At 48.8% G+C, this 25339-nt stretch overlaps 1 protein-coding gene across 1 annotated transcript; it reads left to right on the top strand.

Annotated features, from left to right (window-relative positions):
* The first annotated feature begins 20652 nt into the window (after window positions 1–20652).
* On the top strand, window positions 20653–24812 carry Spn (sialophorin). Its single transcript, XM_050166074.1, has 2 exons — window positions 20653–20715; window positions 21076–24812. Exon 2 carries the CDS (start codon window positions 21097–21099, stop codon window positions 22348–22350), a length of 1254 nt encoding a protein of 417 aa, XP_050022031.1. The 5' UTR covers window positions 20653–20715; window positions 21076–21096; the 3' UTR covers window positions 22351–24812.
* Window positions 24813–25339: the final 527 nt, after the last annotated feature.

Here is a 25339-nt window from a genome sequence, read left to right as displayed (position 1 = left end):
AGTGCGGAGACAGGAGGATGGACTCCATCAGTGCGGGGACAGGAGGATGGACTCCATCAGTGCGGGGACAGGAGGATGGACTCCATCATCAGTGCGGGGACAGGAGGCATAGTTGCATTTGAAGAACGTCCCCAGGTGCAGGCTGCTCTTCCACACATTGCGTTCATATACAAAGAACAAAAGATTAACCAGACTTTATTCTTCCTAGTGCTAAAGAGGGGCTGGCATCCCTAAAGTGTATGGGGTGCCCAGATTGGGAGTTCTGTTAGGGAGGAGAGAGAGACAGAAAGATGAAGAGATTGGCTTGTTTTGGTTCTTTTGGTTCATGTTATAGGATTTTTTGAATACCTACACCTCTTCTTTTGGGTGGTGGTGGCATGTTGCCACTGTTTTGTTTTTTTTTTTTTTGAGAAAGAGCTTGTAATATAGCCCAGGCTAGCCTCTACTTCATGGACCAATTACAGGCATATGCTGATCTGACTTTCCAAAGGGAGCCACTGAAAGGCTAGGTGGGGCTTTCACTTCCACGTTGGGACATTCTAGGACTTACCAAATTCATTCACTTAGTTTTTGATTCCTTTTTTCTTCCAGACAGTTCTGTGACTGGCAGCAGACTTTTCACCAGCCAAGCCATGCATATCCACATCCTAGAGGAAAAGGAAATAATGCCTCTGGGTTTCGAGAAACCTAATTCTCTGTCAAATAGTGGTGAGAATAAAACAAAGAAGGCACGTATGAGCAAGTTCCTTGGGATGCTCACCAACTTAAGAAGTCACTTTCTCAGGAAGTGCCCTGGGGATGTGCTGCTGCAAAACTGAGGGGCGATCCCTAAGAGAAGAGGAAGGTGACCTCATCTGGGGGATGAGCAATAGTGGTCAGGACCAGGATGACCCTGTCACTGATGCCAGAACCTGGAGAGCCGAGGCGATTCTGAGGCCAGACTGGGCCGTAGAGTGAGACCCCATCTCTAAAAAAAAAAAAAGCACCCGTATGTGTTTTTGTCCAGCTGGTGGACAAAGGCATGAAGGAGGAGCATTAGCCTAAATCTCCCTTTGTACTCAGAACTCACAGTTCAGTATGGATTTTGTTCTGTTTTCGTCTTATTTTTATGATTGAAGATGTGGTCTATTTGTGTCGTGCGCATCTGTGTAAGAGAACGCACACAGGAGTGCTGGTGGTCGGGGGAGCCTGGAGGCATCGGATCCCCCAGGGCGAGAGTTGCAGGTGGTTGTAGCCACCCGACAGGGGCGGTGGGAACTGAACTTGAGTCCCCTGCAGAGCAAGAGCAGTTCATGTTCTAACTGCTAAGCCAGCTCTCTAGCTCCCGGCTTGAGTTCTGATGCACGCAAGAAGGACAGTGACACCCAAGACTGTTCCACGTGATGACGATATTAAGAATGTGGTCGGTTCTGAGAATAAAGTTTATAATTTAAAAGGGAAAAAAAAAAACAAGTCAGAGGAGATGGCTTGGTTGATAATTGCTAGATCCACATGCATGAGGACCCGAGTTCAAGCCCCAGAACCCCAGTAAGAAAACTGAGCAGGAAGGCTGGAAAGATGGCTTGCTGGTTAAGAGCACTTGGGGCCGGAGTTCAGTTCTTAGTACCTACAGTGAATGCCTCACAACTTGAGCTCCAAGAGATCGCACACACACACACACACACACACACACACACACACACACACACACACCCAGAAATGTAAGGAAAGGAGAAGTTGATGAGACCCCAGAGGCTGGACCCACAGGTTCACTGAACTTGACATGCCGGCAGAGACCATTGCCTGTTCCCTTCCCTGAGCACAGGATTCCATCACGGAAAGATAGATAATAGAATAATTTCTCCAAATTGGCCAGACACAAATAGACTGGATATTGTAAATGTAGTTCTTACCTGATAATTGCTCTTATTGCATATAGTTCACTGTGTTAGAGTTAAATCATTTTCCTCTTTATTTAGACAGACAGGGAGAATGTGAGATATTTGATTTGATTATACTGTATAGAGATATGTCACTGTGATTGGTTAATAAAAGGTAAATGACCATAGTTAGGCGGGAGGTAGAGGCGGGAGCTCTGGGAAGAAGGAGTGGGGGAGCTGCGAGCTGGATGCAGAGGAAGCAGAACATGCAGGAGGAGAAGTAAAAGCCACGAGCCACATGGCAACACATAGTTTAATAGAAATGGGTCAATTTAAGTTCTAAGAGCTAGTTAGAAACAAGCTTAAGCTAAGGCTGAGCTTTCATAATTAATAATAAGTCTCTGTGTCATTATTTGGGAGCTGTTTGGCAGGAGAAAGACGTGTTACATGGCTGAACTAGAATTCTCTGTGTAGACCAGACCAGGCCGGCCTTGAACTTCTTCTGCCTCTGCTCCCAATACGGGGGTTACAAGCCTGAGCCACTGCCCCTGGTTTTCATTTCTAGAGGTCTGTCTGAGCATTATAAAATGATACTTTTCGAGCTGGGCGGTGGTGGCACATGCCTTTAATCCCAGCACTCGGGAGGCAGAGGCAGGCAGATCTCTGGGAGTTCGAGGCCAGCCTGGTCTGCAAGAGCTAGTTCCAGGACAGGAACCAAAAAGCTATGGAGAAACCCTGTCTCAAAAAATCAAAAAAAAAAAAAAAAAGATGCTTTTCTCTTTCTAGGGATTAAACCCTCTCACACAAGACAAGCCCTTTGCCACCAGGCTATTTCCCAGCCCTGTGTCTTTAGCATTTTGAGGAACCTTCATACTGTTTTTCATAATGGTCACACTAATTTGCATTCTCACCAAAAATGTAGGAGCATTTCCTTTTTTCTCCTTCTCTCAAGCATTTTGCTTGTTTTGTTTTGCTAACTTTTATTTTTTGAGGGACAAGGTCTTACTTTATATAGCACCTGCACTACGGAATGGTTCGCGAGCCAGGAACTGGGCTGGAGATTTAAACACGTACACACAGAGACACAGGGACATGGGTCATCCTTGATACAAGAATGCCAGCTTTATTGTGCTCTAGGGAAGCTTCTATAGGAATCCTTAACTGATAGCCATGCCCCAGCACTTGGGATTTCCAGCTGTAAAACCTATCAGGGACCACTCCCCTGCCATCAGGAACTCATGAGGGTCTCTTGGAGTCTTTAAGTTTTTCTATAGACATCATATCATTTGCATGCAAAATATGCTTCTTCCTTTTCCTTTCGAATGCCCTTTCTTTTTTTTTTCTTTTAAAGATTTATTTATTTATTAAGCATTCAATGTACTGCTGGCAAAGAAGGCACCAGGTCTCATTACAGATGGCTGTGAGCCACCATGTGGTTGCTGGGAATTGAACTCCGGACCTGGAAGAGCAGCCAGTGCTCTTACCCTCTGAGCCATCTCTCCAGCCCCCACCCCTTTATTTCTTTCAGTTGCCTAACTGGTCTGGCTAGAGCACCCAGTTCAAGTTCAAGTTCAAGAGCTGAGTTCAAGTTGTGGAAGCAGACAGCTTTTGATTCCCGATCTCAGAGCTTTCCCCTCCTCCTCCCCTATTTTGTATGCTACCTGAGGGTTTGAACTGTGTCAAAGTTCACCCATTCTCTACTCAATCAGCTTAATCAAAGCAGTGTCTTTTAAAGTGACCAAATGATGTTACTGGATAATCTTTTTGTACACTGTGCGAGTGTGTCTATTTTACCTCATCTGCCCAAGGAGCCTTCTGATTGGTTTAAGAAAGAGCCAGTCAGTAGTTATACAGGGGAGGATCGGCGGGAGTTCTGGGCAGAGATAGAATCTCTGGGGAGAATCTGAGAGGCCAGGGATTCGCCAGCTAGACTCTGAGAAATTTGGATGCATTGAACTGAGTAGAGGTAACAAGCCATGTGGCAGAATGTAGGTTAATATAAGTGGATTAATTTGTTTTAAGAGCTAGTTGGGAAGAAGCCTAAATTAGGGCCAAGCTTTCATAATTAAGAGTAAAACAACAACAAAAAACGCCTGACTTCTTTTGCATCTAGCTGGCAAATTCCCCACCTCTTGGATTCTTCCCGAGTTTCTATCTCTGCCTGGAAGTCCTGCCTATCCTTTCTTGCCTTGCTATTGGCCATTCATCTCTTTATTAAACCAATCGGAAGGTGCCTTAGACAGATGAGGTAGAACAGACGTATCTTAACAGCCAGAGAGGCCAGGGGCCCCACCTCAGGAGACTCAGAGTCAAGGGCCATTTTTCTGGGCAGGAGAACTCTGGCTGTGAACTCTTGGGCTGCTCCAAGGGAGACTGGAGACAGACCTCATCCTGGGTCCCATCTGCTCTTTTTCCTGCGTCTCCACGCCTGCCTCTCTGACTGAGACAGGATGCTCCTCGAATTCCTGTAGTCTGCCTTTGTTTTTCCTACCCCATCAAGCCTGGATACTCCTGCTCCTGTTTCTACTCTTTATAAAGACATGGGCAAACAAAGGGAACATCGGATGCCACTATTTTCTGAGTTCCGCTAGGTGTCTTTTTCGTGTTGTTTGAGACAGGGTTTCTCTGTGTAGCTCTGGCTGTCCTGGCACTCACTCTGTAGACCAAGCTGTCCTCAAACTCACTGCCTCTGCCTCCCGAGTGCTGGGATTAAAGGTGTGAGCCACCACCATCTGGCAGGTGTCTTGTTTTAATGATTTTCTCTTTATTGGTCTCTAGGTTACAAGTTCTTGTAAGTTTAAAAGGGCCAAACAGGAAACATACAGCAGAGGGTTGACCCCCAAAGGAGCCAAGACTTCCCACCTCACAGAACCATCCTCTTTTCCTGCAACTTGATGTCTTCCTAAGAGAGAGACACTCGATGGTTAGGCTGTGTCAATCGCCAGGCTCAGGCTTACAGAGAAACACATGCCCTTTGGGGTGAGGGTCATGGTGGGGAATTGTCCCATGATATCTTAGCTCATGAGAAACTGGCTCTGGAGCTGGGATTTGACCTTCCCACTTTAGATCCAAGCATGTTTGTCTTAAAGTTTCCTTCAAAGTCCCTGACCTAAGTCAGCTGGTCCCTGATCCTGTGACAGGGAGGAGAAGAACAGAGCAGCCCAGGCAAAAGGGCTAGTGCCCGTGAGAGCAGCTAGGAGGCAGACAGTTTCCGATAGTGGCTACGATTGCTTATCATGCTATAAAGATGCCCATCATAAAACTGGCTAAAGGGAGGCTCCACACATGGAAAGATAAAAGGACACACAGCCTAAAAAATCTCTTAATAACTCCAAGATCGTAATTTTTTAATTGAAAAAAGTTTTTGCCTGGCTGTGGCAGCACACGCCTTTCTTTAATCCCAGCACTCAGGAGGCAAAGGCAGTTGGGTCTCTGTGAGTTTGAGGCCAGCCTGTTCTACAGAGCTCTGTCTTGAAAAATCGAAAAAACAAACAAACAAAAAAATCCTTTTTTTTTTTTTTTTTTTTTTTTTGGTTTTTCGAGACAGGGTTTCTCTGTAGCTTTGGAGCCTGTCCTGGAACTAGCTCTGTAGACCAGACTGGTCTCGAACTCACAGAGATCTGCCTGCCTCTGCCTCTCGAGTGCTGGGATTAAAGGCATGCGCCACCATCGCCCGGCCCAAAACCTTTTTGTTATGGGATAGAGCCTAATTGGAAGTCAGTCTTGGTAAACAAACCTTAACATGGACTTTCTCAGCAACCCTAAACTTCAGGTATCGTCCAAAGTTTTCATTCTTGCAGTTTCTAGCAAAGCTGGCCAGTGAGCTGCTTAACTCCTTCTCATTGGAGGCCGCGCTCCAGCTAAATTCTACTTTGTGTAACCTAATGTTCCCTATGTAAGTTTATTAGTAAATCCTCTATAGCATCAATTTCATGACGTCGGTTTCTCCTGCATTGTGTGCAAGTGTGTGAGTGTCCATGTGCAGACCTGGTGTTGATGGTCTGTATCTCCCTCAACCACGTCTCACCTTTCTGTGGGGTATGTGGGCAAGGCCATTTTGGAGAGGGTGACATCTGAGTGAAGACTCCTGTCTTAATTAGGATTTCTGTTGCTGTGTAAAGACACTATGACCAAGACCAATCTTTATCTTTTTGTAAGAGTTATTTATTATGTACAGTGTTCTGCCTGCATGCCAGAAGAGGGCACCAAATCTCATTATAGATGGTTGTGCTGGGAATTGAACTGAGGACCTCTGGAAGAGCAGCCAGTGCTCTTAACCGCTGAGCCATCTCCCCAGGCTGACCATGACCACGTTTATAAAGGAAAGCATTTAATGGGGGCCTGGCTTCCAGGGTCGGAGGTTGCGTCCATTATCATCATGGTAGGAAGCATAGCGGCGTGCAGGCAGACACAGTGCTGGAGAGGGAGCTGTGACTTCTACACGCTGGATCCAAAGGCAGCAGGAAGAGTAAGACACTGGGTCCGACTTGAGCATCCCCGGGGACACTTCCTCCAAAAAGACCACACTTATTCCAACAAGGCCACACCTCCTAATAATGCCACTCCCCGAGCCTATGGGGGCCACTTTCATTCAAACCATTACAAAGAGAAAAGGGGATGTCCAGTCATCTGAGCGAAGGACCTTCTGAGCAGGCCACGCAGGCAGTGTGAAGGCCTTGAGGCTTTTGTAGTTCTGAAGGAACAAAGTGGAGGTCTGTGGTAGTTCATGCGTATTGTCCACTTGCCTGGATCTGGAGTTACCTAGGAAACCTCTGAGCACACACACACACACACACACACACATACACACACACACACACGGTTATCTAGGTTAGACAAGCTTCTGACCTTGTCTGTGAAGGGTTAGTGAGGGTTAGTTGCCTAATTAGGGCAAGTGAAGTTGCGTTAATCCCACTGAGTAAGAATAAGACCACAAATACAATATTTGAGCCAAAACTGAAGCAAGCTTTATTAAGCACTGACCAGGATGAGGGACACTGGCCAGGTCTGCACCTAAGATTTCCAGAGAAACTTAGTCAGGTTCTTTTAAAGGCAAAACCCACAAGGCTACGTACTTGCTGCCTTTCTCCAACTGGGGCAAGCGTACTCCTGACATACTTCCTGCCTGTGTCTGGTCGCGCATGTCCTGTGTAGTCAGGGCAACCAACCTTTGTTTACATAAGTGAAAACTGTGGCTTGTTATCTTCCGTGAGCCACAGCCCTGGCCTTCGAGAATGTTACACGGCCTTGGGCAGGTGGGGATTACAGATTAGAGAAGCAAAGTGGTTTAAACTTAAGACGTAGCTTTGGTCCTCGCAGTTTGAAGACTGCAACCCTAAGGGAGGGTGCACCATTCTCTGGGTGAGCTAAGCAACCATCAGTCCCTGCTTCCTGACGTAGGTACAGAATGACCTGCGGATGCCAGGACTACCCTGCCACAGGGGACTGCGCTCTTGACCCTCTTGACCCGTGAGCCAAATTAACCCTGCTCCATCACGTTGCTTTTGTTAGGCTTTTAAAACAACAACAACAACCACTGTAACTAATACCAAGTCTGGAGGCAGAAGCAGGAGCCAGGACAGTAGATACTGGGATGAACCCATTGGAATTCTGCTCCTGCCCTGAGCTGGGTGGGAGCTGTGTCAGGGCTTAGAGAGAAAGAGAGATGGCGCTAGGTGTTTTGGTCAGGCGACTGGGCTGCTACGCTTAATGTCTTGAGGGAAGAAGAGGTCACACACTGGAGAGGCCAGCTTGGAGCTGGCCATATGGGTCCACATGATGGAAAGCAGAAACCGGGGTCTGATTATAATCTTTGCATTTTAAAATCCATGTTACTAACTGGGTGGTGGTGGCACATGCCTTTAATCCCAGCATTGGGGAGTCAGAGGCAGGCAAATCTCTGTGAGTTCGAGGCCAGCCTGGTCTATAAAGCAAGTTCCAGGCCAGCCAGGGCTACACAGAGAAACCCTGTCAAAAAAAAAAAACAAAACAAAACAAAACAAAAAAACCAACAAACAAACCAACCCATGTCTTTTTTTTTTTTTTTTTTTTTTTTAAATTCAGGTTTACAGGCTGGAGAGATGGCTCAGAGGTCCTGAGCTCAATTCCCAGGAACCACATGGTGGCTCACAACCATCTATAACGAGATCTGATGCCCTCTTCTGGTGTGCAGGCAAACGTGCTGTATGTATAACAAATAAATCTTTAAAAAAAATTCAGACTTACAGACAAGTCTTAAGACTGCTACAGTAGCTCCCTGGAGCCCCGTCATGGGTTAGTTCCCACTGAAGGAGAATGAGGACACTGGAGACCCGAGGGAGAAAACAGTCACAGGCACTGGAAGGATCCGGACTGAACAGGGCCATGAGACAGGGAGCAAAGAGAGGGGACCAACGAAGAGCCAAGAATCAAGAGAGCATGTGGTCAAAATGGCTGGGTTCGATAGGGAGAAAAAGAAGCCGGGGGAAGGAAATGAAGACTCAGGGGCTGGAGAGGTCTAGAGGAGGGTGGGGTGAGAAGGGCGGGAGGGAGCAGGGCTCTGTGACAGGCACCTGCTGCTGCCAGAGAGGTGGCCAGCGTCTGCTTTGATGTGTTCATAGACTTCTCAGCCATTTGTCCCGCGTTTCTTTGGGACCTAACACCTACTTATAAATATCATGCCCCATTAGCTTCACTTTTGGCTCTTGTGTTATTTTGGTATTATTATTTTTTTAGTAAAATAAATTTGTGTGTGTGTGCTGTCAGTGTGGGTGCATGTGTCTGCTGTGGGTGTGTGCAGACCAGAGAAGGATGTCAAGTTGTCTTCCTCTGTCCTCCAGACAGGGTCTCTCACTGCACAGATTGCTATTCTCCAGTTAACTGGCCAGAAAACCCCACCCACCCTCCTGCCTCTCCCACCTCTAGCCCTGGGAAGGTGGGCAGGTATGTGCAGCCGTAGACAGCATTTTGTGTGGCTTCTGGGGAGCTGAGCTCAGGTCTGCATGCCTGCCTAGGAAGCGTTCGTCCACCGAGCCATCTTCTCCAGCCTCTGTTATTATTATTATTTATCTATAGGAACAATCTAAGAGGACATTTGCCGACACCACTGTTCACTCCTTTATACTTCAAATGCGTATTTCCTAAGGACAAAGACACTCCCTTGCATAACCTATTAATGTCCTGACCAAAACCAGGAATGCTAATACCAGTTCAGTACTGTTGTCTACTTTATAATCTATATTAAAATCTTGCTGATTATTCTGGTCATGTCCTGAGAAGCTCATTTATTTGTCTGGTTATGTGGTGGTGATGGATTGAGCTAGGTAGGGCCTTGTGTGTGAGAGTAGGCACTCTCCCAAGATTCATCCCTGTCCCTCCTTGGTAACATTTTCCCTTCATCTAAGATCCTAGATGACAGACAGTTGTCTCTGCTTTAAGATCTGGAAGAGGGGGCTGGAGAGATGGCTCAGAGGTTAAGAACATTGCCTGCTCTTCCAAAGGTCCTGAGTTCAGTTCCCAGCAACCACATGGTGACTCACAACCATCTGTAATGGGGTCTGGTTCCCTCTTCTGGCCTGCAGGCATACATGGAAGGAATGCTCTGTATACATAATAAATAAATAAATAAATAAATAAATAAATAAATAAATAAATAAATAAATAAAATATCTGGAAGAATATTCCCTCCACCCCCGCTTTTGCCTTTCTGCCATGAAGAGCGCAGGCTGGTTGTTGTGTGAAATGTCCTTCGCATAGTGTACCTGATGCTTTTTTCTTTTCCTGTGTGTGTGTGTGTCTGTGTGTGTGTGTTGGGTGGACGTGTACACATTTCCAGACAGCTAGAAGGACATTGGACATCCCGCTTTTTTGCTCTCTGCCCTGTTCTCTTGAGACAAAGTCTTACCGTAAACGTTAGTGTTGTCTGTCAACTTGACAGGCTCTCAAGTTCCCTAGATCACAGCCCCTGGCCGCATCTATAAGGGGTTATCTTGGTTAGGCTGCAGTGGAAAGACCCATCCCAGAAGCAGGCTGCAACCATTCCGTGGCCTTGGGTCCTGGACTGCACGAAACGAGGAAGGAAGTTGGTCGCTCAGGAACCAGGAAAGCTGGTCTCTCCTTTCTGGCTGTGGACGTGACGTGAGCAGCTGCCAAGACCTCACTACAGGAGACGGTGCTTCCAGCTGTAAGTGGAGAACAACCCTTTTCTTCCTTAAGATGGGTTTGGTTTGGTGTCACAACAGGAAAAGTAACTACGACACTCACTCAGCCTGAGCTGCTTCAGCCGATGCCCCTTCTGTTCCCTCTGCCTCTCTCACTCGCTGAAGAGATGAGCTCTTGGCGTGAGGCTGGGCTCAAACTCCTGGGCTCAGCTGACAGTGCTGCTCCAGCCTCCCAGAGTGACTGGGACTATGGCCTGTGCCACTGCAGCTGACACGCGTGTACGTGGAGGTCAGAATCCAGCCTCAGGTGGCAGTCATCAGGTACCTCCAACCTTTCTGTTTGATATGCGGTCTCTCACTGGCCCAGAACTTGCCAAATAGGTTAGGCAGATTGGGCGTCAAGCCTAGGACATCTGAATTTTGTTGGGATTTGCCTTGCTTGGTTTTTGCTGTGTTTTGTTTTTATGCATGGATTCTGAGGATTGAACTCAGGTCCTGAGGCTTCCAAGGCAAGCACTTTGCAACTGAGCTGTCCGAACCCATGCCTGGCATCTGTTTTCTCCTTTTCTTTCTTTAGAATCACTTTATTTTTGTTTGTTTGTCTTTTTTTTTTCTTCTTTGTGACAGGGTCTCACTATGTAACCTTGACTGGCCTGGATCAAGCTCACTCTGTAGACCAGATGGCCTTAAACTCCCAGAGATCCACCTGCCTCAGCCTCCTGAATACTGGGATTAAAGGCATGCGCCACCATGCCTGGTCTCACTTTATTTTTTATTTTTTTACATTAATCATAAATTGATTCGCCCATTAGCTCAGGCTTCTTATTAACTCTTATAACTTACATTAGCCCATTATTCTTATCTTTGTTAGCCACATGGCTCAGTACCCTTTTCAGTGGCGTAGTCACATCTTGCTTCTTCTGTGTCTGGACAGGACTCCTCACTTTATTTTTGATTCGTGTTTATGTGCACTAGAGTGCAGGTGCCCAAGGAGTCCAGAGACCTCAGACCTCCTGGAGCTGGAGTTTTAGTTAGTTGTCAGCCTCCTGACAGGTGCTGGGCCACTCTGGTACTCTGTAGGAGCAGCACAGACTCTTCGCTGCTGAGGCGTCTTTCCAGTTCCATTCACTATTTCCCAACGGTTAAGCTGGTGTGCACTGGTTCAGCTGGTGTGCACTGTTCAGCTGGTGTGCACTGGTTCAGCTGGTGTGCACTGGTTCAGCTGGTGTGCACTGTTCAGCTGGTGTGCACTGGTTCAGCTGGTGTGCACTGGTTCAGCTGGTGTGCACTGGTTCAGCTGGTGTGCACTGGTTCAGCTGGTGTGCACTGGTTCAGCTGGTATGCACCATCACACCTTCACTGTACTCCCAGAGGTCTTTGGTGTAGGTTGATCTTCCTAATGTTCAATTTTGTCACTTGGTTAAGATGGTGTCTGTTGGATTTCTCCACTGTAAGTCACTAGCTTCCCTTTTAGATCAGTCTGTTTGGGGACTGGAGAGATAGTCTAAAGGTTAAGAGTTGCTGCTGTTCTTGCACAGGACCCTTGTTCCATTCCCAGCCCCCATATCTGCCAGCTCACAACCACCTGTAACTCTAGTTTCCGGCGATCCGATGCCTCTGGCTTCCTCAGGCACCGGCACCCAGGTGCACCCATGAGCACATGGACACACACTCTTCACACCTGCACATGGACACATGCTCTTCACACCTGCACATGGACACACACTCTTCACACCTGCACATGGACACATGCTCTTCACACTTGCACATGGACACATGCTCTTCACACCTGCACATGGACACACACTCTTCACACTTGCACATGGACACATGCTCTTCACACCTGCACATGGACACATGCTCTTCACACCCGCACATGGACACACAATCTCCACACCTGCACATAGACACACAATCTTCATACCTGCACATGGATACATGCTCTTCACACCTGCACATGGACACATGCTCTTCACACCTGCACATGGACACATGCTCTTCACACCTGCACATGGATACATGCTCTTCACACCTGCACATTGGACACATGCTCTTAATACACATAGTTTTTTGTTTGGCCGATTTTGTTTTTTCAAGATGGGTTTTTCTATTTAGTCCTGGCTGTCCTGGAACTTGCTCTGTAGACCAGGCTGGCCCAAACTCAGACATCCACCTGCTTCTGCCTCCTGAGTGCTGGAATTAAAGGTGTATAATACTACCACCTGGCTCATACATAAATTATTTAAAGAAAAAATGTAAAATGTATCTGTGAGGAGATACGTCAAGGCATTGCTGCTGGAAGGTGAAATTTTCAGAAGCATACAGTGTCCTCCAAATCGGAACAGCATAGACAGCCCTAAGAGTGACTTACGCAAATGTGGCGTACTCAGTGACTGTGCTTCATTGAGGGCTTTAGACAGTTAGTGGCAGATGACTCTGGGTGACTGCCCAAGCAAGTCTGACCCTCTCAAGTACATCTTTCTTTTCTCCGGAGGCAGGAGAGGCAAGCAGGGAATGAGCAATGACAGCCACTCTCTCCAGGAGGGCGGTTCCTTATAGCACCGTACCCCGTTCCCCCGGATGTTCATGGTGTCACTGTCCGTCAGCCCATCTCATGTGCAGTTTGTGTTCTTGTCTCACCTTCAGGCTGGTGGCAGCTGCTGGCTCAACTGGTGACCACAGTTCCCACAGCTGTATATGAAGCTGGTGTGCACTCCTCATCCTCCCGCCTCCCCGACTCAAGAGCTGGGATTACAGGCCTGGCCACAGCCTCTCTCACTCAGTGCTTTGAACCCCCACTCTTACTTGAGCCAGTGGCTTGTAAAACTTTCCCAGTGTGAAGGAGTTTAACCTGCTAGCTTAACCTCCCACCTCTCCCTCCTCCCCCTTCCTCCCTCCTGCCTCCTTCCTACCTCTCCCTCCTCCCCCTGCCTCCCCTGCCCCCTTCCTACCTCCTCATGCCTCCCCCTGCCTCCCTCCTGTCTTCCTTGCCTTCCCCTGCCTCCCTCCTTCCTCCCCACTTTCCCCCAACCTCCCCTGCCTCCTTCTTACCTCCCCTTCCCCCCCTCCCGGCCTCCCCCATCTCCCTCCTTCCTCCCCTTCCTTCCCCAGCCTCCCTTTGCCTTTCCCTGCCTCTCCTCTGCCGCCCTCCCACCTTCCATCTCTCAACTCTGCAGAATCAGTAAGAACTTCAGGTTTCCTTCTTTATTTGATGTATTTACTGGTTACTTTATCCCCCTCCTCTTCCTTTTGATGCAGGGATGAAACCCAAGACCCTGAGCCACACCCACACCTGACATTCCTCACTGTGATACCCCAAGAATCCCCCACTTTGCAGACATCACCTGTAAATTGCCTTCTGCCCTCCGTATGCAATGCTCCGCTCTCCCCTCCACACACAATTTAAAGCATTTTCTAAGCTTATCTCACACTTTCCAGACCTCAGCCACTTCGAGGAGTGTGGCCTTCAGGAGCCAAGGGCTGATGGCAAGTGCCACACCCATTCTGAACTTAGAAATGGCAACGTTTATCTCATTTGGATGTGGGTATCAGAGGAGAAGAATCCCTATTTTCTTTAGTGTTCTAAAGATAAATCTAAAGCGTTTAGCTTTTTTGAGGTTGGGAATGGTGGCCCTGCCTATGACCCCAGAACCTGGGGGCTGACTGGAGCAGGGCGATTTCACGTTTGAGACTGCTCAGTAGGACCCATCTCTAAAAGCTTCAGTTGATGAAGTCTACCTGGGCACTCTCTAAAGCCAGCTTTAGGCCTGGTTCTAATAGGTATTATATAACTTATTCAAACCCCAGCAGGCCCCACCCAGCATGGTTCAGGTCCTTGCCCCTGGTCTCTGGCCTTAAGTAAACTCAGCTCTGAATCTCATCTCTATCCACAATCAGCTTGGGCTGTTTGGTTTCTCAGATTTGTTTCGTGGCTTATTCACCTGTAAAATTAGGGCAAAGACAGGTCCATCCCAGGTCTCTTTCAGGGAGTAAATGCTGTGCGAAGGGAGCATGTGTGCCATTGAGTCTTGCCTGCTTCTTTTGGGTGTGTGTTTAAATAGGAGCGGCGGCGGGGCTGCGTCCCCAGCACCCTGGCCGCCTGCTAGCTCATGCCCGAAATAACAACACACAAACTATATTCATTTAAACACTGCTTGGCCCATTTCTATCTAGCCTCTTCTCGGCTAACTCTCACACCTGGACTAGCCCATTTCTAGTAATGTGTGTAAGCACCCCAAGGTGCGCTTACCGGGAAGATTCTAACCTACGTCCATCCTGGGTTGGAGCTGCCTGGGAGAGGGGAGCCTGGCGTCTCTGCTCCAGAGAGCAGAGCTGTTGAGTCTACCCGGGAGAGCTGAGCATGGCGTCTCTGCTCCAGAGAGCAGAGCTGTTGGGTCTCTCCGGGAGCAGAGCAGAGTCTGACCTCACTTCCTCTTCCTCCCAGAATTCTATTCTGTTTACTCCTCCCACCAATGCTTTAACCTATCAGGGCCAGCCAAGCAGTTTCTTTATTGCTCAACCAATGAAATCAACAGATTGATATGACACTCCCACATCAGGTGTGCCTTGTCCACTGTAGATAGATAGATAGGCTTGCTGAGGGAGGGGGTGCAATGAGGCAGAGAACCATCTGAATGTGGCCCACAACTCCACAACCCATTTCCTCATTGTGTGAGCCCCTGGCTGTGGTCTCAGCACCCCTGCCTGAGAGTCAGCCTGCTGTCTCAGGCCCTGTCTGTTGAGTGCTGGAGCCTGGACTCACCCTAGGCGAGGCTCACTGACATCCGGCACACATGGAAAGGGACAACTTTTGTTCACCTCCATCGACAAACCTCTCTCCCAACACAATAATCCAAATCAGACTGAATTAAAAGAAGCCCAGGTTTAATGGAAACCAGCACTAGCAAGCGGACACCGGAAAGAGAGAAGGAAAACCGGGAAGACCGTGTGTTCAGTCCCTGGGGAGCAGTTAAAATAGCCTGGTGGGAGTGTCTTGACCTTTTCTGGGGAGGGGTCACCGTCTGGTGGGCTTTCTCAGAGGTAGAGTTTGAACTGAGGCAACTCCCAGGAGAGGGGACCTGAAATGGAAAGGGGCTGAGGTGACCTTCCAACTAAACATTCCAGACTCTTTGTTTATGTGGATGCCAGGGGCTGAGGTGACGCTTTCAACCTAACAACGACCATTTTGCCAAACTTACTTTCTTTCTTTCTTTCTTTCTTTCTTTCTTTCTTTCTTTCTTTCTTTCTTTCTTTCTTATGTATACAACATTCTGTCTGTGTGTATGCCTGCAGTCCAGAAGAGGGCACCAGACCCCATTACAGATGGTTGTGAGCCACCATGTGATTGCTGGGAATTGAACTCAGGACCTTTGGAGGAGCAGGCAATGCTCTTAACCTCTGAGCCATCTCTCCAGCCCCCAAACATAATTTTTTTGCCTCAGTGGTATTTCTCTCTCTAAAGTTGGGAACCTTTGTTGTCTTTGAACATTTTTTTCTATATTCTACACTTTGTAAAAATATTTTATATGCATGAGTGTTTTGCCTGTAGATATATATATATATATATATATATATATATATATATACCATGTCATGCCTGTTACCAGAGGTCAGAAGGGGGGGTCATATCCCATAAAATTGGAGTTACAAATGGTTTTGAGCCACCATGTGAGTGCAGGGAATGGAACCTGGGTCCTCTGCAAGAGCGACAAGTGCTCTTAGTTTGGGTCATCTTTCCAGCCCTGTATTTTATCCCTTTATTAAAAAAAAAAGACAAAAATAACCTTGTAAAAGATTTGTTTTACATATGTGTGTATGTGTGTGCTGGCGTGTGTGCTGATGTGTGTACTGGTGTGTATGCTGATGTGTGTGCTGGCGTGTGTGCTGGCGTGTGTGTAATGTGTGTGCTGGCATGTGTGCTGGCGTGTGTGTAATGTGTGTGCTGGCATGTGTGCTGGCGTGTGTGTAATGTGTGTGCTGACGTGTGTGTAATGTGTGTGCTGGCATGTGTGCTGGCGTGTGTGCTGGCATGTGTGCTGACGTGTGTGTAATGTGTGTGCTGGCATGTGTGTGCTGGCATGTGTGTGATGCGTATGCTGATGTGTGTGCTGGCGTGTGTGCTGGCAATGGGTAGGTGACCTGCCATGTGAGTGCAGGGAACTGAGCCAGGTCTTCTACAAGAGCAGTAAGTGCTCTTACCCATAAGCCATCTCAAACCCTATACCCTCCAGTTTTAAAACACTTTTCATTTCTAATTAACAGTTGCTAACTCTTTTCTGTGTGCAGGAGCAGAAGAAACACGCACCCAACAGTGGGCTGCTTTGCCCTTCTGTCTTCCCCTACCCCTCCTTCGCTCCCTTTGGTCCCTCCCTCTTTTCCTCTTCCCCACTCCACCTTCTTTCTGGTTTGCTCTCTCTGTGCCCTCACCCCTCATTCCCACCCTCTCCCTCTCTTTCTTCTTTTTGATACAGGGTCTCATGTATCAGGCAGACTGACTCTGAAGTTACTACGTAGTCAAGAGTGACTTGAACTCTTAATTCTCCAGCTGCTCCCTCCCAAGTGGGAGGATTGTAGGTGTGGCCCACCAACCCTGGGTCTTTCTTTTTAAAATAATACATGACTGGAGGGTGAAGAGCCAAAGTTCCTCCATTTTGTCCTCTGCCTCCATCTTGTGTCTTGTGTAAGCTATTTCCCATAAAACAGTTCCAGTCCTCAGAAATGGCTAGGGGCAAAAGTACCAGGGTAGCCATCTGGAGAAGACAGATAACCACAGAATGTCCCAGTTGATAAGAAAACCTGACAAGCAACAGGCGAGGTTTGAAATTAAAATTTGTAAGAAGTCCCTAAACACGAGCCAATCAGGATTGAACCCACCACCCAAACCCTGCTAATGTAACTTTCCTGTTTTTTGCCTTTAAATAATGCTCTCTAGAAGGGTGAGGTACATGCCGCTCTGATGAGGTCCCTGCCGGTAGGACAATAAACCTATTTTTGCATTTCAGGGAATCAGTCTTCCTAGTAGTCTTTTGGGGCCCCCACGGACTGGGCACAACAGAGAGATATCCCAGCAGTTAAGTGTGCTGGTTGTTCTTCTGGAGGAAGGTCCCAGGCTTAATCCCCAGAAGCCACTTGGTAGATTCACAATTGTCCTGGTCTAGGGGCATCTGACGCCCCCTTCTGGCCTCCTTGGGCACCACGTGCACATGTGCACAGGTGGACGTGCCAGCACGGCACCCATGCATATTAAAAAAGCAAAACATAATAATCACAGGAAAAAATCATTGCTGGGCTAGGGATTTAGCTAAACTGACAGTGTTTATCTAGCATTTAGGAAGCTCTGGGTACAATCCCCAGGACCATATAAACTAGGGTAGGTGGTACACCTCCCAAAATGCCAGAAGTAAAGGCAGGAGAATCAGGTCATCCCCAGAGACACAAAACCTTGTCCAAACAAACAAAAACAAAGAAAAAAACAAAACAAAACAAAAGACAAAACTACAAAAGAAGGAAAAGAAAACAAGACTATTTTCTGCAGCTTTCTTTTTTGTTTGTGACTTTGAAATTTTATTTATTTGCTTATATATTTTTGGTGTTTTGAGGCAGGGTTTCTCTGTGTAGCCCTAGCTGTCCTAGAGCTTGCTCTGCAGACCAGGCTGGCTTTGAACTCATAGAGATCTGCCTGCCCCTGCCTCCACTGCCCAGCTCTCTGCAGCTTTGTTCAAATCGGGAAACTCTGGAAACAGTGTGAAGGCTCATTAGGAGATATGACTTCTACTGCAAGGCGTGCCGTGAACTATTCTGAGATAACACTCAGGAACAAGAGTGGCAATGGAATGTAGAACCTGCGCACACACCAACTGACCGGAGTGTTAGCTGCTGCTGAGTCTGAAGCTGGCTTTGTTGTTTTATTGAGACAGGGTCTCAACAAGCACCTTGGATGCTCTGGGCTGTTGTGCAAGCTGGCCTTGAGCTCAGAGGTCTACTTCCCTCTCTCTCCCGAGTGCTACTAGGCTTGGTTGTCTAAACTATCTTTTCGCTCTTTAAACCTCCATAGGACTGAGATCACAGCATGGCCACTATGCTGACTGCTATATGTAAACCTTTCCTTTGAGTATCTGCTGACTGTGGGAGAAGCAACCCAGAGGGTCAGAGCAGTCCCGAGCATGCTTGCTGGGTTTGTCTAGGATGCAAGGCCCTGATTTCTGTGGTGCGAGCCACTTCTTGTTTGCAGTGAGCAAGGCGTACTTTCTTAAAGAGACGCAGAGAGAGCAGCTTGTGCTGTAAATGAGGCACCTCACCCCAAGCCTGTTGTTCCGGGGTGGACCTATTGTGTGGGCCGACAGAAATCTGGGCCGTTTTGTGTTTCCCACGACTCTTGAGTAAAGGATGTCCTTGCAAATGAATGCTTGTACTACCTACAGTGCACGCTGGCCTGTGAGTGGTGCACGCTGGCCTGTGAGTGGTGCACGCTGGCTTGTAAGCAGTCAGTGCACGCTGGCCCGTGAGTGGTGCATGCTGGCTCGTTCACGCTGGTCGATGTGCAGTGCACGCTGCTTCTGACCTGGAGCCTCCATCAGATGAACTCAGCGCTGAGCAGCCACAGCACGAGCCCAGGCTCTGCCAGGGACCTAAGTTCAGTCTTCCTGTTATAATAGAATTTGGGATTATTAAATTATAGATATTTTAAAATTCTCCTCTGAATTGAGATTTTTCAAATAAAGATCTGTAAGCACTGTAGTTAAGAGAAAGAAGGGTGTTCAGAAAGAAAGACACGTCCGAGGGTGGGTGTGGCCCCTCAAAAGGAGTCCCCCATTTTAGTTTCTCTGTTGTACACAGAACTGTTTTACAATATAAAAATCAATTACAAGTTTTTGGGGTTTTTATTTTTGTGGTTTTTCAAGACAAGATTTCTCTGTGTAACCCGTACTGTCCTGGACCTCACACTGTGGAGCAGGCTGACTTTGAACTCAGAGATCTGCCTGCCTCTCCCTCCCAAGTGCTGGGATTAAAGGCATGTGCCACCGTGTCCAGTCAGTAATGAGTGTTTAGAAGGCAAGGCAAGGCTCCCAAACAGACACATACTGAAAGAATCCATTTCCTAACTCAAGTCAGGCAACAGAAATCATTCAAAGAAAGAATGCAAAGAGCTCCTTCTTCACGGCTGGGGATGTGGCTGAGAGCAGGGAACGGATGTGGACCCAGGGGTCAGTCTACAGCGCTGCAAAAATGGCTCAGTTGAAGACTTTGACTAATTTCTTTTCTTTCTTTTTTTCCTTCCTTCCTTCTTTCTTTCTTTCTTTTTTTTGTTTGTTTTTCGAGACAAGGTTTTTTTGTAGCTTTGGAGCCTGTCCTGAAACTAGCGCTTGTAGACCATGTTGGCCTCAAACTCACAGAGATCCACCTGCCTCTGCCTCCCAAGTGCTGGGATTTAAAAATGTGTAACCCAGGCTGGCCTCGAACTCATGATCCTCCTGCCTCTGCCTCCTTCAGCAAATCCTACCGGTGTGCGCCACCACAACTGGTGACTGATTTCTTAATAGAGGTCTTTCTAGAAAATTTCTTTTTTTTTTTAAATATTTATTTATTTATTTATTTATTTAATGTATACAATATCCTGTCTGTATGCCTGAAGGCCAGAAGAGGGCACCAGACCTCTTTACAGATGGTTGTGAGCCACCATGTGGTTGCTGGGAATTGAACTCAGGACCTTCGGAAGAGCAGGCAACGCTCTTAACCACTGAGCCATCTCTCCAGCCCCCTAGAAAATTTCTTTTTTTTAAGTAAGTGAATTTTTTTTTCTCAAGACAGGGTTTCTCTTTGTATCTCTGACTGTCCTGGAACTAGCTCTGTAGACTAGGCTGGCCTGGAACTCACAGAGTTCCTGCCTATACCTCCTGAGTGCTGGGATTGAAGGCGTGTGCCACCACCGCCTGGCTAAGTAAGTGAACCTTAATTCACTTTATTTGCGTTCGTGTACATGAGTGCCTGCCTGTGCCTACGTGTGCTGGTGCCATTGAGACAGAAGGAGGCATCAGATTCCCCAGATTATGGGTGGTTGTGAGCCTCCATGTTGGAGCTGGGAACTGACCCCAGACTTCTGCAAGGGCAGCCGTGCTCTGAACCTCTCAGCCATCTCTTTAGCCCTTATGGTTTTCTAAGACCTCAGCATATGCAGTGGTTAGTCGTAGCCTTAACTGGGGGCCACTGGCATGACCTCAGCTTCTTGTGGCTCTGGCAAGACTCAGCAGACTGAGGACCAGAGCTACGAGCAGAGTCAGGGCTAGGGTGCGGTGGGTGGGGTGGGCTGGGCTTCCTGGGAGCTCTTGGCAGGAAATGCACCAGCTTAGGTACCAGCCCGACAGCTTGGGACAACAAACAGACGGGAAGGAAAATCCTTCCTCCCATGTCCTCTTTCTGTCTCCTGGTCCTTAGCACATCTCCTCATCTCCCAGCTCTGGCTGCTTGACGTCCTGTATCCCAGCGGAAACCTAAGAATCCCAGCTCTGGACCAAAGCATCCCTTGGTGCCTCCACTGAGCCCCTGGGTCCCTCAGGCAATGGTAGGAGTAGGAATGGGTGGGGCAGGATGCAGGGGTGGAGTGGGTGGAGCCGAGACCCACTTCCTTTCCCCTTGGGGCTCAGTCTGCCCCAGTCCTGACCAAGTCTCTGGAGGAGCAGGAGGTGCTCTCGCCCTGGCCCTGTGCCGCTTCCATTGAACTGGTAAGGTGGCATGCTATAGACGGGCAGGCGGTGCTCAGAGGATGAGGGACCTACCTAGAGTTTGGAAAGATGGGTCGGGTGATGGGAGAAGGGGTCAAGAGCCATTGGTTGGAGCGGAATGAGTGAAGGCCAGGAGGACATGGCTGCTGGGGGAGTCTGAGCTGCCAAGGCCAGGGTGGGGGTCACTGCCACCATCTGTTCCCTTGCTGGTTCTGATAATAGTAAAAGCAAGAATGGAAAAAAAAACCGTTAAACCACAAGTTGGGCTTGGCAGTTGGCAGGGAAGTGGGCAGAAGGAGGGGGCCGGCCAGGTTTCCCTCCCAACCCCTGTGTGTTCTTCTGCAACTTCCCTACCTTCAGGTCCCAACTCCAGCTCTGGAGATGGCCCTGCTTCTCCTCCTCTTTGGGGGCTTTTGGACCCAGGTGATGAGCAACCTAGAAGGTCTGCAGAACACATCGATGTTGCTACCTACCCTCCATACCGAGGTCCCAGGGACCCAGGTGACGAGCAACCCAGAAGGTCTGCAGAACACATCGATGTTGCTATCTACCCTCCATACCGAGGTCCCAATTATCTCTGAGGTCCCAAGTATCCCTGAGGCCTCGGCTGTCGACTCAGCAGTCTCCACTAGGCCAGGGACAGTGGATCCTGAGGGGACTACCGGCATCTGGACTCAGACCCCACATCTGACTCCACATCCACCTTCCCCAACCCCCTTTGGACTTCCCACTGGTGACATCATAAACACCCCTGTACCGGAGCCTGCAATCTCCCGGGAAGTTTCCAACAAGACATCGGTGCAGCTTCCAGAATCGACAGCCGTTTCCAGTGACCCTTCTGCCACCACAGCCAATCCTGTGACAGGCAGAGCTGTCTCTTTTACCTCTCAAGAAACCTCTCAAGGGATTAGTGTACCCCCTGACACCATGACAAGTTCCAAGGAGACCAGTGAACCCTCTGTGGCTACAACAGTAAGCTCCAAGTCCAGTGGTCCCCCTGTCACCATGACTACTGAATCTCTAGGGCTCTCCAGTGAGCCACATGGACTCCCGACCACCATAGCAGCCAGTTCTGTGGAGAGTTCTAGTGCAGCCGGTGGCACTCCAGTCTCCAACATAAAAATATCCATAATGTCTACCCCAGAGCCGGTAACCACCAGGACACCACACCAGGGATCAAGGGGCATGTTGCTAGTGCCCATGCTTGTGGCCTTGCTAGTGGTTTTGGCCCTTGTGGCTCTGCTGCTGTTATGGCGCCGGCGGCAGAAGCGGAGGACTGGGGCCCTGACGCTGAGTGGAGGTGGGAAGCGTAATGGGGTAGTGGATGCCTGGGCTGGGCCAGCCCGGGTTCCTGATGAAGAGGCCGCAACAGCCGCAGCATCTGGGTCAGGGGGCAACAAGGGCTCGGCGGCCCTGGAGAGAGAGGGGTCGGGGCAGCGGCCCACGCTCACCACTTTCTTCAGCAGGCGGAAGTCTCGCCAGGGCTCTTTAGTACTGGAGGAGCTGAAGTCTGGGCCAGCTCCCGACCTAAAGGGGGAGGAAGAACCGCTGGTGGGCGGCGAGGATGAGGCTGTGGAAACCCCCACTTCTGATGGGCTAGAAGCTAAAGATGGGGCTGCACCTCAAAGCATGTGAGCATCAGGTGGCCTTCACCCGACCTGCTCCCTAACCCTGGATTCTGCGCTCAGCATCCTGGCACTCTACATTTGTGAATATCTGTGAACTAAGTGCATCCATCCATCCATCCACCCACCCACCCACCCATCCATCCACCCATCCATCCATCCACCCACCCACCCACCCATCCATCCATCCATCCATCCATCCATCCATCCATCCATTCTCTCCCCCTTTCTTCCACTATCCTCCCTTTCGAGTCAGTTTCTGAATCTCCAAGAGGATAATCTTAGTTGACCTACAATTCCTTCGAGGATCCGCCTTGAGATGCTGGGATCTGACAAAGAAGAATGAAATGCCAAACTTTGGGAAGTTTATGGCGCCCCCTTCAGGACTCCCATTTGCTCGGGGGCCAGCTTAGAGACTGGATGGGGGCATCCAGCCTGTTCTTGTGTGAACTGTGACCTGTGACTTTCCTCTGAGCACTCTGTAGCTGCTGGGGGAGGCTGCCAGAGATTGGCTACTCTCCTTGGGGCAGAGGTGAGAGTTTCTGGCTCCAAGAAGCCTAGCACCTGCTGTGTCCACTCAGAGATGCAGTTTGTGTGCAAGATGTGACGTTTAGGTGATGGTTGTGAAGAGTAGAGTGAGTACAGATGTTGGGAAAGAGCCCAGCAGGGACTGTGAACCGCCAGAATGAGGGGCCCGGTAACTGCCGAGAGCGCAGGGCCCTCCATCTCGCTCAGACAGGGTCGAAGCAGCTGAAAACCTAAATCTGTTTGTAGCCTTCAAAAGAATGCAAACTCGATGGGGACTAAGCTGCCAGAAACTTCCCTCAAAGGATCCCTCACACCGACACCCACCCACCCCACGCCCACACGCAAGAAGAGGAGAGGCATTAGCGTTAGCCCAGCGCGGAAACTGGGTGCCGCCAACCCCCCTGGTCTTGATTCCTTTTCTAATAGTCTTGGTTTTCTGGGTTTGTCTGTTTCCTCTTCTACTTCAAGACTGAAGTCCTTCCCTTTTCTAAAGGGAGTAAGAGGGAGTTAGACGAGAATACAGGCCCTGGGGGTGGAACACGGGTTCCAGGGTCTCCCCGAGGGTCTGAGGCAGAGGGAGGGGACAGTTCCCAACTGTGCTGCTTCTGACCCATCAGCCTCTGGTACTGGCATGTGGTCCGAAGGTGGTTGCTGGAGGAGATTCGCAAGAGGAAGTTGTTGAGTCAGAGGGCACAGTCCTTGAGAACGGGCTGACCTACAAAAGGAGGCACGAGTGTGGCTGTGCTGGCCCGGATGGAGAAGGGGAAGGTGGGAAATGGAGGCCCAGGTGGTTCTCCAGATGAATGTGGGAGGGGGGAGGGGAGCCAAGGCATGGAAAGGGGCCCGGATCAGTTCTCACCACATCAAGCTGCCCTTGCCCCTTCCCTTAGCCTGTGAGGAAAAGGAAGGGCTGAGATGGGCACCCGTGGGCCCCCTTGAACCATTTCTACTGCTCACTGGGGGCCATGTGGACCACCTTTAACGAGATGGCAGAAACGAGTCACAAATGGCCCATAAGGGACACAGCAGCTGTTGCGGTAGATTTTGCCAAGCTGAGTGCCCCAATTTCAGGTATTTAGAGGATAATGTCACCGAACCGAGAGGTCAAGGGCTCTGACATTTCCTGAGCTGTTTTTGGTTTTCAGCTGCAGGGAGAGAAGAAAGCTGAAAGAAGTGGGGTAGAGATGGGGGGTACCACCTAACAGGACTTCAGCCCAGACAGGGTCAGAATGCTCTGAGCCCTAAACTGAGTGACAGACAGTCACAAGGGCACTAAAAGAAGGAAGTGTCCTACTGTTTCTGAAGAAAGACAAGAAGGCTTTGTGTTTGTCCCAGGGTCTCCTCGGCCATATCCCATTTCCTATTGGCTCCCGTGCCTGGCAAAAACAGGTGCTCAGTGTGCAGTCACATGAACAAATGAATGAGTGAATGAATGAATGAATGAAGAAATAAGGCTTTGAAAGCTAGGAAGGGGAAGGTATTTTTAGCATAGGCACTATAGGCAAAAGATTATAAGTAAGTAGAGCAGGAACCATGGCGGGACACAGATGGATCTCCTTCAGCTCAGCAGAGGAAAAACAGTAAGCAAGCAACAGATGTGGGGAAGCCAGAGAGAGAGAAGGAGGGTAAAAACAGAAACACGCAAATGTGAAACGTGGTCGCAGTTTCAGCTCCAGCAGTTATAAGATGATTGGGAGTGGCTTGTGTTCGTGACACCCTTGCCATGTTTTCAGAAACTGTAATGACCCCAGAAATGGCTGCAGCCGACATGGAATGGGAAGAAGGAAGTCATTCATCTGTAAATATGTATTGTTCTCATTTATAATAAAAACCACATCCCAAATGTTTAATGTAGTCATCTGAAAGGTGGGGGATCAAAGTGTGATTTTCTTCTTACTTTTCTGTGTTTTTTCAAGTTTTTCACAATAAATGTCTTTACTTTTACAGTCATAAAAAGTATTGTTGAGGGGCCTGGGAAATGGTTAAAAGCATAAGAACACTGGCTGTTCTTCCAGGGGACTCAAGTTCTGTACCCAGCACTTACGATGTAGCTCACAACTGTCTGTACCTCCAGTTCCGGGAGATCCAATGCCTTCTTCTGACCTCCAAGGACACCAGGCATACATCTGGCACAGGTACATATACACACATGCAGGCAAAATACCAATACGCATAAAAATCACTAAATCTTAAAGAGTTACGTTGCTAAAGCAGATGTTTCTTAGGGGGCCGTGGGAGGTGAGGCTGGAAGAGAGAGCCGCGGAGGGTCAGAGTCTCAGAAAGCTTGAACTGGCTTCTGAGAGTGCTCAGATGGAGGAGGGGGGTGTCCCATCTGTCCCACGAGACGTCTGCAGATAGTGAGTGCCGTTCCGGTTGCCTGGCAACATGTTTTAGAGCCATCCTCAAACCACTCCCCTGTGCTAGGTCCAGCTAACTCTTCCACTCGTCCCTCCTCCCCCCTGGGTCCTTGC

The sequence above is a fragment of the Alexandromys fortis genome, unplaced genomic scaffold (genome assembly GCF_014885135.2).
Source record: "Alexandromys fortis isolate MF-2015 unplaced genomic scaffold, M_Fortis_MF-2015_v1.1 scaffold_146, whole genome shotgun sequence".
Lineage (NCBI taxonomy): Eukaryota > Metazoa > Chordata > Mammalia > Rodentia > Cricetidae > Alexandromys > Alexandromys fortis.
The sequence above is the reverse complement of the archived record's forward strand: the minus strand, read 5'-3'. Positions and strand labels throughout refer to the sequence as shown.